The sequence below is a fragment of the Sturnira hondurensis genome, unplaced genomic scaffold (assembly GCF_014824575.4).
Source record: "Sturnira hondurensis isolate 20B ecotype Veracruz unplaced genomic scaffold, ASM1482457v3 Scaffold0011378, whole genome shotgun sequence".
Lineage (NCBI taxonomy): Eukaryota > Metazoa > Chordata > Mammalia > Chiroptera > Phyllostomidae > Sturnira > Sturnira hondurensis.
The window spans coordinates 4122608-4140512 of NW_028084009.1; the positions used below are offsets into that span (position 1 = coordinate 4122608).

The 17905-nt window shown below is 45.8% G+C and overlaps 1 protein-coding gene across 2 annotated transcripts in view; it reads left to right on the top strand.

The window, feature by feature from the left end:
• DOK5 (docking protein 5) overlaps window positions 1–17905 on the top strand; it is a 123353-nt gene that overhangs the window by 78558 nt on the left and 26890 nt on the right. For both annotated transcript variants that reach the window (XM_037059941.1, XM_037059940.1), the window contains exons 3-5: window positions 1692–1806; window positions 1892–2011; window positions 4694–4883. In XM_037059941.1, coding sequence (XP_036915836.1) covers window positions 1692–1806; window positions 1892–2011; window positions 4694–4883 — 425 coding nt within the window. The remainder of the gene's footprint in view (window positions 1–1691; window positions 1807–1891; window positions 2012–4693; window positions 4884–17905) is intronic.

The window sequence follows — 17905 nt, forward strand, 5'->3', positions numbered from 1 at the left end:
CACCAGAGAGACTGTCTTGGCGAGCTTTGGGGGAACACTGGTGTCTTAGTCAGGGGTCCCTAACCCTTGGGTGGTGGACCGGTACCTGCCTATGGCCTGTTAGGAACTGGGCCGAGAGGGAAGCTTGCCTGACCTCTTCCTCCTTTCCCAACGCCCAGCCCCCTTCCGTGGAAAAGCCAGTCCCTGGTGCCAAAAGGTTAGGGACCACTGTCTCAGTCCATTTGTGCTGCTATAACAGAATGCCATAAACTGGGTAGTTTATAAACAATAGACGTTTATTTCTCACAGTTCTGGAGGCTGGAAACTCCAAGGTCAAGGCACTGCCAGCTTCAGTGTCTGGTGAGAACTTGCTTTCTGGTTCATAGACAGCATCTTCTCGCTGTGTCCTCATGAGGCAGAAGGGACCAGGGAGCTCTCTGGGTCCCTTTTATAGGGCACTAATCCCATTCAGGAGGGCCCACCCCCATGACTAAGCACCTCCCCAAGGCCCCACCTCTTAATAACACCATCCCCTTAGCTGGGGGGTTGGGTAGGATTTCACCTATGGATCAGGGGAGTGGCACAAACATTCGGTCTATGGCAACTTTTATGATTTTTATGCTAAGAAATTTGCATTTGCATTATAAAGAGAGCCAGTAGAGGTAAAAAAAAAAGCAGGGAAACAAACTAATGAGGTTAGTCTGCTCCTTAGTGTTTAGGAGGCTGTTTATTTAGCTCCTCGCCTACTTTTGGAGCCAGGCATTTATTGAACTCAGAGCAACAGGTGGAAGAAACGGTCCCCATGACTGAAGGCAAAGAGGGATGGCAGGCACATTCTTTCCTGTAACACCAAGGAGCTCTTGGGAGGGGAGGCGAAACTTGTAGGTGGGGAAGAGTTATCTATCTTGTGAATAAACACTCTACCCTGGAGCCACAGAAACCTTCTGTCGGGCAGGCGTGCCAGTTCTCAGACCCCTCTACTGCGGCGGGGGACCCGGCCGCACCCAGAGGAGGCACGGCCATTTGGAAAGCACAATGAGCAGTGTCCCACGTGGGAGGGGTTTGTGAAAGGAACCGAGAAGTGGTGGGAGAGAGGAAGGAGACAGCGTCTGATGGGCAGTGTTTCCCTGCTCCTAGGAACAAGGTGTTGCCGGTGCCGAGTTCTCTGCCTCTAACTAAAACAGAGGTTGCCTGGCCCCTGGGAAGCTGGGAAGTCCAAGAGCGGGCGCACACTTCACAGACCAGCTCTCTGGGTCGGGTCTAGGACTAGAACGCTGAGTGGGGGGCGTTTTGGGGGGGCCTGACATTCCCCCTGTGGCTGGCAAACCGTGAGGTAATTTAGTTAGGAACTGGATGGGCTTTCGGTCGGGGTCAGTGGGGTATTTCCTCACCCGTGCGAGTATTCGAAAGGCCGTTCGCCGTGATGCAGACAGACATAAGAACCATGGAGAAGGTACAGTCTTCGGCAGGTAGAAAAGTAAGTGAAACAGCTAGAACACGCTTTCTGCCTCTATGAAAGCCAGCCTTGCCGCATCACAGGCCTCCGAAGTACAGGAGCTGTAGGAAGGTGTATTAAGGGTAACGCAGAAGGAATCCATGCTTTTCCGCCCAGCTGTGTCCCCTGTGTGTGTCTGCCCGGAGTTTGGGGTTGTGGATGGGAAGCGCTCATTTGGGGAACGTGCTCAAACTTGCCGTTGTCCACTTTTTTTCAGGTCACAGAACTCAACAACGTGAAGAACGTGGCTCGATTGCCGAAGAGCACCAAGAAACACGCCGTAGGGATTTATTTCAGTGACGATACCTCCAAGACCTTTGCTTGTGAATCAGGTTTGTGTGAGGCAGGGAGGGCTTCGGCTTCCAGCTTTGACGCGGGCGCTGGGCTTACAGGCTCGTCTTCTGGACATTTCTGCAGATCTCGAGGCTGATGAATGGTGCAAAGTGCTCCAGGTGGAGTGCCTAGGGACACGGATCAATGACATCAGCCTCGGAGAGCCCGACTTGCTGGCTACTGGGGTTGAGAGAGAGCAGAGTGGTAGGTAGAGAAAATTTTCTCCTTTGCTCTTTTATAAACCCGTTTTGTCCCTGTATAATAAAACACAACATAGCTTCATTATGCAAAATGCTTCAAGTTGTGAAAAATATATATGTAGAAGCAAAAATAACCTTTTGTTTCACCTAAAGCCAGTGTTAATATTTCAGTGTATTTCATCTCTTTATATGTTTTAGATGCATACTCTGACTATATCTGCATTAATAGCATCAGCTAGAATTTTGGGGGAGCCTGCTCTATGCCTGTGTTTGCAGAAGATGTGTTAGATTATTTAATTTTCTCAGTAGCCCTGTGATGGAAGTACCATTACTTTCCCATTTTACAGATGAGGAAACTGAAGCTTAAAGGAGCTATCGAGTTTCTCTAGTTCCAATCGCTAGTGTTTGATTTTAGGCTACACGTTTGGGCCCGGACGTAGAATGCACAGATTTTACTGTGTCATGGGTTTATGTCTTGCCTTTTCCACTTAAAATTTTCATTGAAAGCCTTCCAGTGTTTTTAACAGAGTCTGAACTTCATGAATATTTCATCAAGTATAAAGCCACCTAAGTCTGTGATTTTTTTTTACCTTTCTACTGAAACACTTGAGCCAACTTTTTGAGCTCAACATGCAACCCAGGAATAAATCATTTTATGTAATAATGACCAAAATATTCATGAACACCTAAGCAAAAATCAGTGTTGGTTTACAGTGTGAGACCGGAGGTGAGAATCGCTTCCTTGTTTCCAAATAGCTGAGGCGAGTAACAGGGCAGATCGGATCCCTGAGTTTTGCTGTCTCCTATTGACTTAATCCATGGGGCACCCTGCTCACCTGGGAACGTGGCAGAGGCGGAATTAGGCTGACCCTCTCCCTGGGTGCGCACTCCACTTGTTAGGAAAAAACATCCTTCCCTCGTTTTGGGAGCGGTGTCTTCAAGACACAAGTGCAGTCTGGGACTATTTCGCACGCCCCCTATCCGCCATCACCCACCTTCATGGGAGTGTTATTGACGGAGACCTACAAGTGCGTGCTCATCCGCAGGAGCCTCTTTGCAGACTAGGAAGTGGAGAGGCGGTCATGTGTCAAGGTCAGCCAGCCCAGTGCGGGGCCTTTCCCTGGGTCCCTAAGTCAGGAAGCACCCCGACTTGGAGGACGCACCCAAGTGCCTCACAGGCACATACACATAAAGAGGAAAATATGACGGGCTTCGATTTCTTTTTTTAAATTTAGAGTGCTCCGATCAGCACTTATTTTCACAAATTTGAATTTGCGAAGCTGCGTTCTGATGGTGCTACAAACTGAATTCGCGAATTGGCTGCGCCTGGGAGTTACCTTTCCTGTACCAATGTTCTGTGCTTCCGTTTCCTCTTCTGTCAAATGGGAGTAAGAATACCTCTGGCAAAGAAGTACCAGGGATGTTTCTGAAACTCAGCTATGTCTTGTAAGGCACTCCACGATGTCAATTTGCATAATTTCAACTAATAGTGATAGAAATGGTCACTCTCACCACTGTGACTGTTGTCATTCGTGAGCAAGGCTGTTGTAAAAGAAGTTATGCAAATAAACCGGTCATGGCCTCTCTTACTTTTTAATTAATGGTGACAGTCTTTCTTACTTGTTCCAGCAAATATTTGGTTAGAGGCAGTTTGAAATAACTTAGAAAACTTGAATAATGCATGCGTGAATACATTTCACAAACACAGTCTCGATACTTCTATGTACCGAATTCAACTATGGGAAATTCTAATGATATCTTTACTGCTATAAAGTAATTAATTTAGAATTACATTAATGTTATTAGCACCAGACTGTTTTGTCAGATGTATGCAATCTACCATAATGATGGGTAGGTAAAAATGTGTTTGCCATAGTAATAATATTTCTGTTCATATTTCATGTAATATTTTTTGCCTCTGTAATCTTAAATTAATGAACTTTCTAAAAATATAACAGAAATACCATGATCATACCTGTAGAAATGAAAATTTGGTTGCAGTAATGAACCAAGAGCTATATTTAGAATAATCTTAGTTAAATTTTAACAGTCACCCCAGCCAGCAAATGAGTATTTCTTTCCAGTGTTTCGCTGAAGACAGCTCACTGTTAAAACTAGTTCAAATGTGTCCATTGGAATTTTTCCAAACTGTAGGTTTATTATATGCAAGGCATTAGTGTCGAGGTTTATTTAAATAATTTGGGATATAGTTTCATTCACCTAGTTATGAAAGTTACAAGTTGATCAATATAACTTTAACATCGTTAAACCAGATGACAATGATTTCACACCTGCATCCGTTGTGAACACAGAAGTGTGGGCGTAATTAATATGTACTTGGCAGGGAGAAATGTTTTTAATGGTTTCCTTGCTCAGCCTTTTATTGGCATACACATGTTTTTATTATGCAAATTAAAAAGCCTAAAACTGGTCTTTGCTCATTTAAATAGTGTTTAGTGTGTGTTGACAGGCAGACTGTCTCATTATTATGTGATTTAATATGGTCTTCATTAAAAAAAATCATTTTCTGGGACTGTTAACTTAGGAGGAAGGTTTATCTTTTTTGAGTGTTCAGTCAAAAGCTAGACGGTGAGCTTGAATTATGTTGAAATGCCTCTGTGTTCCTACATTGTCTTTGATGTTTTATTCCTGGGGATTTTAGACTAACCTTCTGTTTTTCTCCCAGAGAGATTCAATGTGTATTTGATGCCATCCCCTAACTTAGATGTCCATGGCGAATGTGCCTTGCAGATTACATATGAGCACATCTGTCTTTGGGACGTCCAGAATCCCAGAGTCAAACTCGTCTCTTGGCCGCTGAGCGCCCTGCGGCGGTATGGGCGGGATGCTGCTTGGTTCACTTTTGAGGCAGGGAGGTGAGTTTCATGATTGTTTTTCCATGTTTCCCCCCCTCTGGAGACCCCCACCCCCAGGTGCACATCATTTGAGGCCCTGGTTTACATAGGACATCCATCTGGCACACCCATCCGTAGAGCTGTGCATGACCATACAACCTAGGAGGGCGTGCTGTGAACTGTTCACATATCAGTAAACATGGCGTTCTTTTCCATGAGCGATTCTGATGTTTCGGGAGTGTGGTATGAATTTTCACTTTGCGGTCTGACCACGGACCACAAACTGAGGTCTCGAGAGGTAAAAATGTACTGGGTTAAGCTCCTTGTTTGGGGAAAACTTCCCTATTGTTACTCTATTTACATTTCCTCGTCTGAGCTGACTGTGGTCAGTTATCGATAGGGGTGTGTTGGGGGGGCACTGACTTAATTGAAGCTGCAGGTGGGTTGAGTTCCACCTGCTTTTCTCGCAGTGTGATGAGTGGCGCTGGGGCTGGAGGAGGGTAACTCTAAGACGAGCCCATCCACGTGCCCAGCACAGCAAGTGCTGCTGGGATTTCCCTTTGTCCTTCGGGCGTTAGTCTGGGAGGGGGAGCAGGCTGCCCAGCGTTAGGGTGGGTCATCAGCTACAAAAAGATCAGTAGTGTAATCCGTGGTTCACTGTCCTTCCTCAGTTTAGGCTCTTTTTTTTTTTTAAACACTGTTTATACATTTTATATTTTAGAAATTGAAATGACTACATTTGGAGAAATACAAGTCCTTCTGTAAATGGCCTGACATTGCGTTAAAGTTGAAAACCATCCGTTTGTGACTTAAAAAAATAAAATGCGTGTCTGACTGGGCAGGAATAAGGTACTTCATATAAGGAGAGTAAACACAGAAGTTCTAAATACCAGAGACCCTAGTCCCCCTGCATGCGGGACAGTAAGTTTCCCCTCAAATTAGTCTGTTAGTGCCATTTGAAACAAAGCCCAGTTATTTAAAAACTTGCTTTTTTAGAAATACGATCGATGTGATGCTCTTACAACCATTCTAGAGAGTTTTTAAATTCTTCTTTCCCATGCAGCTCTTCTCTGGCCCATTTAGTTTCAATAATGAAAGTCAATTCCAGGCAGAGCATCATTTCAAGGACTGTAAGCCAGTCAGTGGGCGTCCCAGAGGCTGCGAAGGTCCTTGCGTTGGGAAAGGAAGCCTGAGTCTTCCGAGCAGTGATCTTCCGTCAGAATTACTTCCTTGCAGGGTGAAAGCAGGATTCAGTCACAATTACCTATTTATTGTTCTTACAGGGAAAATCTCTACAGAGAAAATTAAGAATTTGCTTGAGCAAGTGGGCGTGTTTTTCTGTTTGGGCCCCAGATACTATTTGTGTGTTCCTTCTAACTGGTGAAATCAAGGTATAAAAATGCTTTATAATAGACTTTTGTGTTGACCATGAACCCAGGTCGTTCCCACTCTTGTTTCATAGTGATGAAGGGAGGAACTCGGCATTGATCTGAACGTTTGAGGCCATTTCAGGCGGCACCTATTCAAACATGAATATTTTCCCATTGTTCTTTGATTCACTGTTTATAGGGAATACTGGTAGAAAAAGTGTATGGCTTTTCTAATCATAATTTCTGAAGGCTAAAACCTTAGTAAACTTGTAAGCTTTAGTAGTATCTTACGACTATTTGAAACTTTTTTGAAATTATCTTAACATTCCAAGTTTTACTACTGTGTATATCTTCCTTGAGCCTAATTAATTCATATTGAAATCTAATTGAGTTTCTAAGGATCCAAGATTTTTTAAAAAGACCTTTATATTCCTCCTAAGTCATGTAGGAAACCAGAGACTTTTTAAGCAAGTATATTTGTGTGTGTGTGTGTGTGTGTGAGAGAGAGAGAGATCGATCATGTTCCTCATTTGTAAACAACAGGAGGCAGAGTACAGACGTACATGTGGGGAGATACTGAAATAGTTCAGGCAAAAGAAATAGTGGATAAAAAGTGTGGATGTGTTGGAGACATAAATATCAGAATTATCCAATGATCTTTGCCCAAAGGCCATGGGGTGCTGCTGTCTTGGAAAATGGAAGAGTTTTCCTTTATGACTTTAGTTTGTTTATGATCCAACCTTTTGGGTCTTTCATCAAGAACTCCCGCAGGTGGGTGATTGTAAAGCCCACAACCCATTGCACACAGCCCGGTGCCTCAAATAGCACAGGAACTTAGAGTATTTTTTGAGTTTAAATAGCATTCTTAATCAGTGTCATGCTTCATGGGGCTGGTGCAAACTCGAGATTGAATGATCGGAAGGACAAGTACGGGAGCTTGTGTTCTTGGGACCTTACTCATTTCTCAGCCAGTGTGATATAGAAAGGGGACTCTGGTTCAAGAGTCAGACAGACCCTGGGCTCTGATCTCTACTCTTTATTAGCTGTTGACCTTGGACAAAGTGCTGAACTCCCCTTGTAAATTTATGTAGAGATTTACTTCCTTGCAGGATAAAAGCAGAAATGCATGTAGATGGCCTCGAAGGGCACTGGGTTTCTCCCGAGTAACATCTTTGATATTTTATTATGATTCCTTTTGGAACAGGGCTTGGGTTTGCAGGATACAGTGTTAAGCACAAGATAATATTACTATTTTATATTTTTGCCTGAAACTCAAACAAAGATAGATTTTTATAGTTACCATCAAGATGCTGGGGATAATAAGATCATTCTTGTTCCCCCAAGCGTGAAGCTTTCATATCTGCCTCGCTTTGTTAGTGAAGATAATTTCTTCCTTGGCTATTTTTGGACGTGTTCAAAACAAGGCAGTTTCATATTAACTAATACAATTTCCTCCCTGCCTCACAAGGAGAAAGGAACAGGGGTTGAGTCTCTCTGGGCGAACTGTTTCCAAATATCAGGCTTGCTTCCACAAAGATGTTCCAGTGTTTCTGTTCAGAATACAGGGGGTGCTGTCAAAGGCCTTAGCCCACCCCTCAAGACCAACAACAGGCACGGGTGATAAGCTAGACTGGATGTTGGCCAAAACCAAATTAAATTCTATTCGTACCCCATGCTGGCCGTGGGACTCTGTGTGCGTCAGCTAACTTCCTGAGTTCCCGTTGGCCACCTGTAACATGGTACAATATATGTGTATCGCACAAGATCACCATGGAGATGAGTAAAGGTACATGAACACACCCCTGTCTTAATGCTGGCACAGAATAGGCAGTGGTAGCAACCCATTGCCATGAGCAGGAGAGAAATTCACTGGATTACTTTACTGGACGTCCGGGGAGCAGGGATGCCTTCAGGCTCTGCTTCATTCGGGGTCAGTGAAGACCTTAAGCTTCAGCTCTCAGTCCTGTTTCTTCTAGGACGGCATCACTCTTGCTCCCCATGGTGGCTTCTAGAAGCTTTGGGATCATCTCATACCATCCGCCAAGAGAAGTGCGATCAATTCCTGCCGTATGCTGACCGTTAGGTTTACAGTGTCGGGCACTGTACTGAGAGCACTTTCTGGAAAGCACACAGGCTATGAATTGAATAGAGGTTGTTCTCCTGAAGCAGGAAGTGGGTTCTGAAGCCATCAGAAGGGGAGTAACTGTGAGGGTTAAAAGGATAATGAACCAGATGTGTCCAGTACAACATTTACTCATTGCCCAATGCAAACGGAGTGAAGCGACGGCCGGTGATTGGCAGCGTCACTCGGGAGGAGGCTGAGATGGAGAACGTTGGCTCTCCGCCGGCTGTGACTGGGCACCCAGGGCTGTGTGGCTATGTCTGGAGACATTTGTGCTTGTCACACCTCTGGCAGGGGGCACGACTGGCACCTCATGGGTAGAGGGACCAGAGACGCTGTTACACCTACACTCACAAACAGTCCTTCACAGGAAAGAGTGATCAGGTCTGGTTATTCGATTGAGAAACTCTGCCCTAGCTGGGGCATCCACCATCGAAAATAATCACTAATACCGAGCCCTTACTATACCGAGGTCACTGTACTAAGCATTTGGCATGCACTCATTTAAACCACTTGGTGACCGTATAGTATTATTACTGGTCCAAAGGCATGAGACTAGTACATAGTGGATTCAGGAGTCACTCTCAGATCTTCTTACTTCCCAACCCTATAGATTTCTGGAAAGGCAAAGTATTATCATTCTGCGGGCAGTCGGCGTAGTTCTTTTATTTTTCCTTTTTTAATTGAATTTATTGGGGGTGACACTGGTTAATAAACTTGTATAGGTTCCAGGTGTGCAATTCTGCAATACATCATCTGTACATTGTATCGCGTGTCCACCCCCTGCCCCAGTCACGTTGAGGAGCCTAGTACTTAATAAACTCCTACAGAGCCGAGGAAGAGAGGCAGACTTCCGTATCCAGAGCCCCCCGAAACCATTCGGGTGACCCTGTCAGAATATTACCATTGTTATTTGAGCTGCTCCACACGAGGAGGGGTGTCCACCCATGGGCAGCGGACTGGCAGAGACGTTGGCAATGTGAATGGGCCTCCTGAGCTGTGCGCTTTCTTCGTTCACGTTACTGCCGGAACCTTCTATTCTTTCAGTTTGGAGTGCAGGCGCATGGGGCTGGGACGGTCTGTCTCTCCCAGGCAGCGGGGTCGTGATTACAGGTCCGTTGAGTTTTCTAGATGTTATTTCTCCCCCTGCCCCCAGCAGTGCCCCCCCCCCCCGGCAGTGCCCCCACAAGCAAATCTGACCATAACTCAGTTTGTTTCCTCCAGGAAATTCGGAGTTGAAACACACGCTTCTCAGAAAACTGCAGTTGTACCGTGAATTGCCATTCTTTGCCCCTGGAGATAAAGAACGATTCGTGTATTGGGGGGGACTGAGACAGATTGCTTCTTTTGAGGTTTTTCTTGTCTTTTGTGCGTTTCTTTCCACTTCCAAGCCCGGACCCCTCAGGGAAGGCCGTCCCTGAGGTAGGCAGGGCGCCCCCATGCTTATGGGGAGATCCAGGTGACTGAAACCCTGACTGTGGCAGCGTTCCCCATGGAGCCATTGAAAAGTTTATTGCCCGGAGCAAGGCAGCAGGTGGCCGGCAGGTTCCCTTGGTTAATGAGTTTGTGGGCCTCTGCTTCAGCCCCACCTCCGTGCCTCCGCGCCTCCTGGCTGATCTACGAGAACGAATGATGGGGGGGGCCAGCACCTGCAGGTGCATTGGGCAGGATGGACTGAATAACCGCACACACGAGCACTCTCGCTACCAGCTGGAGAGCTTTCGACATTGTTTTAAGAGAAACTTTTTGGTGTGCCAAGAATAAGTGAAAAGCAACATTACACCGACAAATGCTTTTCCTTCAATGGAGTGCATGAATGTGTGAAGAACCTTATTTTGGGGGGCTGTCAAGGCATCTGAACAGCCTTGGAAAAAGAACTCGTTTGCTTCCTGCGCATGTCGCTCTACAAACAAGTCTAATTGTGAAAACGACTTTTCGTTGGAAAATTGCTCCCCCTCGAATTGGTGAATATACAGCTAAAAGGACAATTATTCTGGTATAACTCTTTGAATATTCTCTATTTGTCTTCTTGATTCCAGGCTCCTCAGTAATCTCCGATTTCTGAGCACATACTCATTCATATAGAACATTTTACAGAGCATATACTCATTCGTAGTAAAGGATTGCAAGTGAATGAACAAATAAAAAGCACTCAGTCCTTCCTGCTATGTTGAGTAGATCGATTTGAATGGAAATGAACTAGGTCTCACCCACAGGCTTGCTCAGAAGTGAGATCACTTCTTTTGCAAGAAAACAGAAACTACTCTCCTGCCATGTATTCCATTGGTTCTTGGATAGCCCTTACCCCCAAATGATTTGAAGTATGAAAGTAACACACACTGATTATAAATAAACAGGAGGAAGAGTTCCCCGTCTGCTCCACAGAATAACCTCTCCAATGACCATCATTAATAGATCTCTCATTACTGTGCACCTGTTCTTTGCCAGACTCGGTGCTAGGTGTGGGGTGTGCAGACAGACAAGACAGGCCACCGTGGGAAGCTTGGCTAGGTCCCCTCTGCCCCCCCGAGCTCCTGGGATTTTAGCACAGGAAACCCCTAGAGAGGAGCATGACTTTCTCGGGCCCTTCGGGGAAAATGAGACATTCAGCCATGCATCCTGCCTTGTGGCTCTCTTTTAAGAATTTAAATGTGCATTATTTATTTATGTATTTTTCCAGCTTTCTCGAGATGTAAGAGATCTATAACATTGCTTATGTTTAAGGTGTACAATGTGATTTGATAGATTGGATATCGTAAAACGATTGTTACAATAATGAGGTTAGTCAGCACCTTCCTCCCCGCATCATTACCCTTTTTCGGTGTGGTGAGAACATTCAAGATTCACTGTCCTGGTGACTTGTCGGGACACAATGCTGTCTTTTCGAACGGCAGTGACCGTGTGTTCCGTCACGTCCCAGAACTTACTCACCTTCTGACTGGAAGGTTGCACCTCTGAGCCACCTCTCCCCATCCCCCACCCCCCAGCCCCCAGCCCCCAGCCCCCCAGTAGCCACCTTCTTACCCTCCGTTTCTCCGAGTTCGACTTTTTAGATTCCACAGTATCTGTGAGATGGCACAGCATTTGTCTTTATCTGTCTGCATTATTTTAATACTGCTTCCCGTCACCCTGTGGGGTTTGGGTGATCTCATTCCATTCGAGATAATGAGGGCTCTGAAACTTGAAGAGGTCAAGGAATGTGCCCAAGGTCATGATTTGAGCATATGAGGGAAGGGATGGAGCCCTCCTGTCTCCCCCACCACCTGGAGCGGGACTCCAGGAGCCGCACCTGCGCCCAAATGGGCATGGTTTCAGGCCACAGGGGCATGGTGTTAAATACACGTGACTCTGACGGTGAGGTCAGAGTCACGTTCTTCTCCATGACCTTTCTGCTCCCTTTGGTCGAATCACAGAGAAACATTTCTGTGGGTGCTGGCCTGTTTTAACGCCTCTTCTAACACTTTCTAATTTACCTGACTCCCTACGAAGCGAACACACTTCCAGGTCAGATTTTAACAAAAGGACCCATTATATTACATATATTATATGTAATATAATAATAGTGTTATTATATTACATTATAAATAACATTATTATAATGTTATTATAATGTAATAACATTATTTTGTTTGCATTACATCCATTTTAATGCTTGTTTTAATTAACATCAGCGCAAAGGGGCTTAGAATATGGAATTGAGGGTTCCATTTACAATACCTTTGTCTGAGGGGGAACATGTTAGTTGATTAAATAAGTAGTAAATAGGTAGCAGAAAGATTTGAGAAACACATGGAAATTGTAGTTGAATGACTGATGTTCCCAAAGGGCCAGCCCCTGCTTGATCCTCACCCTGGTCACGGCAAAGCTGTGACGCACACACACACACACACACACACACACACACAGCACTAGCAGCGTCAGACTAACACCTTGTCTCAAATTGAGATCAACCAGGCAATAATGCCAATGGCTGGAACACAGTAGGATGGGCTCTTGACCTTGACCAGAGCACACTCTTTTGGGAAGGAATAGTTCCCCCAACCCAGAAGCTGCCTTGCACGTGTAACCTCGGGACCACTTAAGCCTAAGTCATCTTCTCCCTCATGCCCTTGTCTTCGGTGGTCAGAGGAGCAATTCAGAAAGGAAGGGTATTGCCGGAAAGAGGGACAGGGCTGCCGCTCAATGTCTGGAGACAATTTTGGTACCTAATGAGCAGAGACTGGAGATGCTGCTAGACATCCTACCGTGCCTGGGACTGTCCCCTACAGTGAAGAACAATCCGACCGCATCAACACTGCCATTGTTAGTACGGAAGCCATAGGAAGCCCCGTTCTATGTTATAAGCTCCTGACAGACCCCTCCCCGGAGTTTTCTTCCAGATTGAGCTACATGCTTCCCTGTGTTCCAGCCTCTCGATTACTCCATTTTGTGTTTCTCTCTGTGTGTTTTATTGCCATGGGGTCTTTGGTATCAGCATAGCCACGGGTGGGGGAGGAGTCCTTACTTCAGTTCACTTCACTTCCACAGACAGAAGAATGTGAATCCTCTAAAGTTTTTGCTCTTGATTTCGTGTCCTTTGCAAGGAGCTTCTGATTGGTTTCTTTCAGGTGGGGGCTTCCTAATTTTCTTCTTCTCTAAGGCCGACACCCACCTCTCTTCTGGACTATACATTTTCTTGCCTAATCACCCCTCTGACCGGTGCCACTGCGATATTATTCTCAATGCCGCTCATGCATGTAGGTCTGTCTAACCTAGTGAATTGTAACCACCACAAAGAAAAAGCCATGTCTTTTTAAAAATGTTTTTCACTTTACATTTGGTATTATTTTGTGGTAGTTTCAGGTGTACCGCATGGTGGTTAGACATTCGCGTAATTTGCGAAGTGACACCCCCAGTAAGTCTAGTACCCGCCTGGCACCCCACCCAGCTATGACAACGTTACTGACTACATTCCCTGAGCCGTGCTTTACGGCCTCGGGGCTGTTTTGTAGCTGTCAGTCTGTACGTCTCAACCCCTTCACCTGAAAACGGCCGCGTCCTTACTCTTGTTTCTACTCGTCAGGGCTGCTGTTACGAGTTGCTTTATGTCGGTCTGACAATACTGTGTTCCTTCGATTATAACATACAATTGCATGTGGGAAATTGAGCATGGATTTCATAACCACTTTGCAGGGGTGGACAGACGAGTGTCTTAAACATGCACATCGAGGATCAGGTTCATCCTGCTTTCAGCAGGGTCCAAATATTCTAAACACACACATGTACGCACCCACGTACATGCTCCCACTGTGTACATCTACAGAGTGAGGTGGTATGGAACTGGCTGGCTTACCGACTTCCTAAGTTCACTTATGAACACTGCCCAGTATGAGATCGTTTCCTTTGGATTTTCATGATTTCAGCCTATTAGTACTTTGCAAACAAAATGCGTTGGTGTGAAATGGGACTGGCAAAGAGCGAAAGAGTTTCTATAACTGGGCCTTTGTGCCTTTGGGGACCATTGCATGCAGGCGGTGACTTTAAAATAGCAAAGACTGTCTACCCCTGGACCTCCACGCTCAGTTGATGGCAGTCTGCGCACTGAGGCTGCCCCTCCTCCGCCCTCTCCCCACCAGGTGGGAGTCCCTGGACGTTGTCCCAACTCAAGGCATTCAGTGTGTGGTATTTCTGTTGGGATGGTTCTCCTAGCCTTTTCTTCCAAACTGTTCCCCTCCTGGGGGTGTCTCGATGAGTCCTCTGTTTAAATAAGACTTGCTCACTGATGCCTGGGTCAAGGGCCCAGTTCTGCCTGTTCTATCAGCTGCCTGCCGTTTCACAACTTGTTCTGCAGGTACTTGCTGAGCACCTGGTAGAGGCCACGCCCTGTTCTAGGCACTGGTGGAAAAGCTGCGTGTATAGGGACGTCACATTCCGGGGGACGGTGGCAGTGCCCATTAGGTGCAGATTTGCTTTGTGCACACTCCGAATTGCACCTAAAACTTTCAGGAAAACTGGGGGACAGCGACTGTCACTTTATTTACTTTCCAAAAGAAATGCAGGCTTAGAGAAGTTAACTATCTGGTCACAGAGGCGGCAAGGGACGGTTGGGAGCCCGAGTCTCTCGCTCCATGTTGCTGTGATGCACCTGGGCATGAACGAGTGAACTTCTCATTAGTTTTGGATCTCTTGATTTTCTTCTTGACCAATCACACAATCCACGGTTTGGGGGGGATGGGCACACCATTCAGGCAGTCATGATTTGGAAATTCAGAACTCCCGGTGCATTGATACGAACACAATATTCTTTTTATCCTAATCCTTCCTTCTCTTCAAAAAGGACATAGGAGAAGGCAAACTTAAACTCACTATTTTACCTGGTCCGGGTTTCGGTCCCTGGTTCTGGTCATATAAGGCCATCAGGAAAGAGTACTGGCGCATTGGGGACCACTGTCGAGGCTGGGAAGGTATCCAAGGACAAAGTCGGTGGGTAAAGAGGAAGAAAGGCGTCCAGACCACGGAAAATCAAAACGCATATCTGCAGTTCTGTTACGGGCGAACCTTTAGGACTTCTCTGCTCCGCGCTGCGTTCTCCGGCGATGAGACGCAGATGGTGCTGGGTTACGTAAGACCATTAGCCTCTTTGATGTGGGGTTTTCTCCACTGCCTTTCCTCTTTTCTTTTTTTCCTCCTTTCTTCTTATTTGTCTTGGGGAGTTCACCCATTGTATTATTTTGACAAAGACATGCAGTAACATTTTTAATGGATTGGAAGTGGGTTATGAAACAGCACCCAGATCTGTTGGGAGGGAGTGGACGAAACAAGAGAACGTCTGGGCCGAGGTCAGAAGAGACTTGGGGAACAGCATTTAAGGTCCATTTTTAAAAAATATTTTATTTATTTATCTTTAGAGGGGAAGGGAAGGAGAGAGGAAGAGAAACATCGATGTGTGGTTGCTTCTCCTGCATCCCCTGCAGGGAACTGGCCCCTGCTGGAAACTGGCCTGCAACCCAGGCATGTGCCCTGACTAGGAATTGAACCGCGATTGTCTGGTTCATAGGCCCACGCTCAATCCACTGAGCTACACCAGCCAGGGCTTTAAGGTCCACTCTTTGTTCCCTGTCACCTTCCTGGATCATGCTGTCCCACCGAAGGACACGCACCTTGATCAGCATGGCCGAAAGGTCTAACTGCTGTTCAACTAGTGGCCTTCTGGCTTCACAGGGACATTGGGCCCCCACAGCTTAAAAAAATGAAGTAAGTTCCCAACATTAAGAATTCCGGTTATTTCACATAAAAATCAGGTTTTCTGAGTTCTCTTAGGCAATCAGAAGCTATGGCCACATTGGGCCCATGTGTCTCATGTGAGTGAATGTCTAACTGGGGCTGACTGGTTGCTTGTCCAGTAGCCACACCCCATCCGCTCTACCTTGTAGTGTGTCGTCTTCATCCGTTCACCTTTGTCTAAACCCTGGTTGGATTTGCGATTGTGACCCCTGGTCCTTTCTGTAAGTGGCAAGTTGTGTGTATTGTGTATGTATATGTGTGAGTGTATGTCTGTGAGTGTGGGTGTCTTCCAGATCCTCCAGTGGACGCGGGGATGGGGTCTATTGTTGATGTACTTTAAAGAAGAACGCTTGGTGCTACAATGGTTTTGATTTCCTTGGTTTTTGATCACAATAATGGTTTAGAGATTCATATGTCTTTAAGGGAAGAGTGTAGATTCATTATGTTTACCCAAAGCAGACACTGGATAAAAGTGATCCTCAAAGACAAGGTCTTGCCAACTGGCGGGTCATAGTACAGATGAAGAATTTCTCTACCAGCATTAAAAATAAAATAGAATAGAAAACACCAGCCTGTTATAAGTTGGTAATAGATACATAGCCAGATAGATATACTGGCTCATAATCTAAACGGAATTCATTACTGTGGATTGCGGTTGCAAACACTTTCAGAGCCACGGGGTTGTCGAGTTTGAGAAGCACACTGGCAGGGTTTGATGCTGAGCCATCATCTACCACAGCTTCTGGGCGACAGGTGTCTCCATCCTTTCTAGAGCCAAGGTTGGCGTATACGTAAGGAACAAAGTGATAACCTTGGTCGTAGGGAAAACAGAAGGCCACTTCTTCCTTTTAAAGAATCGATTGAGGTCACTTCCTCCTCTTTGTGGGTTGTGTTTCCATATTTGATAGAAAAAGGAGGTATAAAAACACCAGACCACGCAGAATTAGCGGTCCAGTTTGTACGGTGGCATCAATGAGGTGGAGATGGCACTGGAACGAGCCCTCAGGAAGGAAAGAGGACTTGAATGTAAGGCGTTAGTTGTGACTTTGTTGTTCCTCATTGGGTTAGAATGGCCTCATGAGGTGCTTCTCATTATTAGCTCACTGGAGGAGCTGTCTGTTTTTTTTTTCTTTTCCCACAGCCCGCATCAGTAAAAGTCAAGTGAGGCAGGTGTTGCTCAGTCACATACACCGCGCTCTATATGAGCTGAGAGCTGCCGTATGGCCGTGGCATTGGGCCAACTGTGGGAAACTAGATAGGGAGGAATCTTTCTGTTTTCACTGCATTGATCGCATAGGCTGGGCTAGATAAAATGATTAAAGGTGGTTTGGGTCAAAATGTGCTTGGTTTCCATGTTGTGCTAAAGAGTTCTTCAGACGAGAGCAAAACTCAGGCACTGAGGCCAGTGTTCAGTTTTTCGGAGGTGCTGAGACAGTGGGAGTGGCCTTGTGTCTTAGAAGAATTCGGTTCTTTAAAATAAAGAAGCAGAAGCCTCTTAGTGTGCTGTCGAAGTATGTATATATCAAAATTAGACCTTTAAAAATATCCTCACATATCATTTTGCCCATGTTTTAAAAAATATTTAGAGTAATTACATGTATTGGGTAAGTATTTATCATGTATGTATACACATGTAATATATTTAGCGATTTAAACACCTGTGTTTGCTCCTTGCCTAATTGCATGTGCCAGCCTCCCCCTGTTCATGGAATTTAGTTCTGGTTCGGCAGCCTGCATTGGGGGTGATCTGCCTTTTAATCCGTAGCAGTAATGATCAACCCCACAGGACTGCCCTGGGGAGACCTCTCTGATGTTCTCAACGTTACTTGAGCACAGTCATGGTCATTAAAAAAATTCTTACCTGCATTCGATCCACCACGTTGAGTGGGAGTGAGGGTGTCATTCAATCCATGACTGTGGAAATGAGAGAACCCTTTGAGCAGCGTCTGTGAGGAACGTCAGAACAGAGCCCGGGAGTCCTCGGGCCTCTGAGCGGAGTGGCGGAGGGCCTGCTGGGTCTCCGATTCCTGGACCGAGGGGGAGAGGCAGTCACATGGGCCCCCTCTTCGAGAGTGGTAAAGCCAAGTGCGGGGATCATGCTAAAAATCAAGAAATGGCCTTTTTTTAAAAACTGAACTTTCTACTTGGCTTGACCAAAAAAGAAAAAAAAAAGAATCAGCACCGTGTTAGCCTCCCCTTGCAGGGGTGTCCAACCCGCGGCCTGTGGAATGCATGATACTGAGAATGCGACCCAGCACAAAATCATAGAGTTACTTAAAACCTTTTGG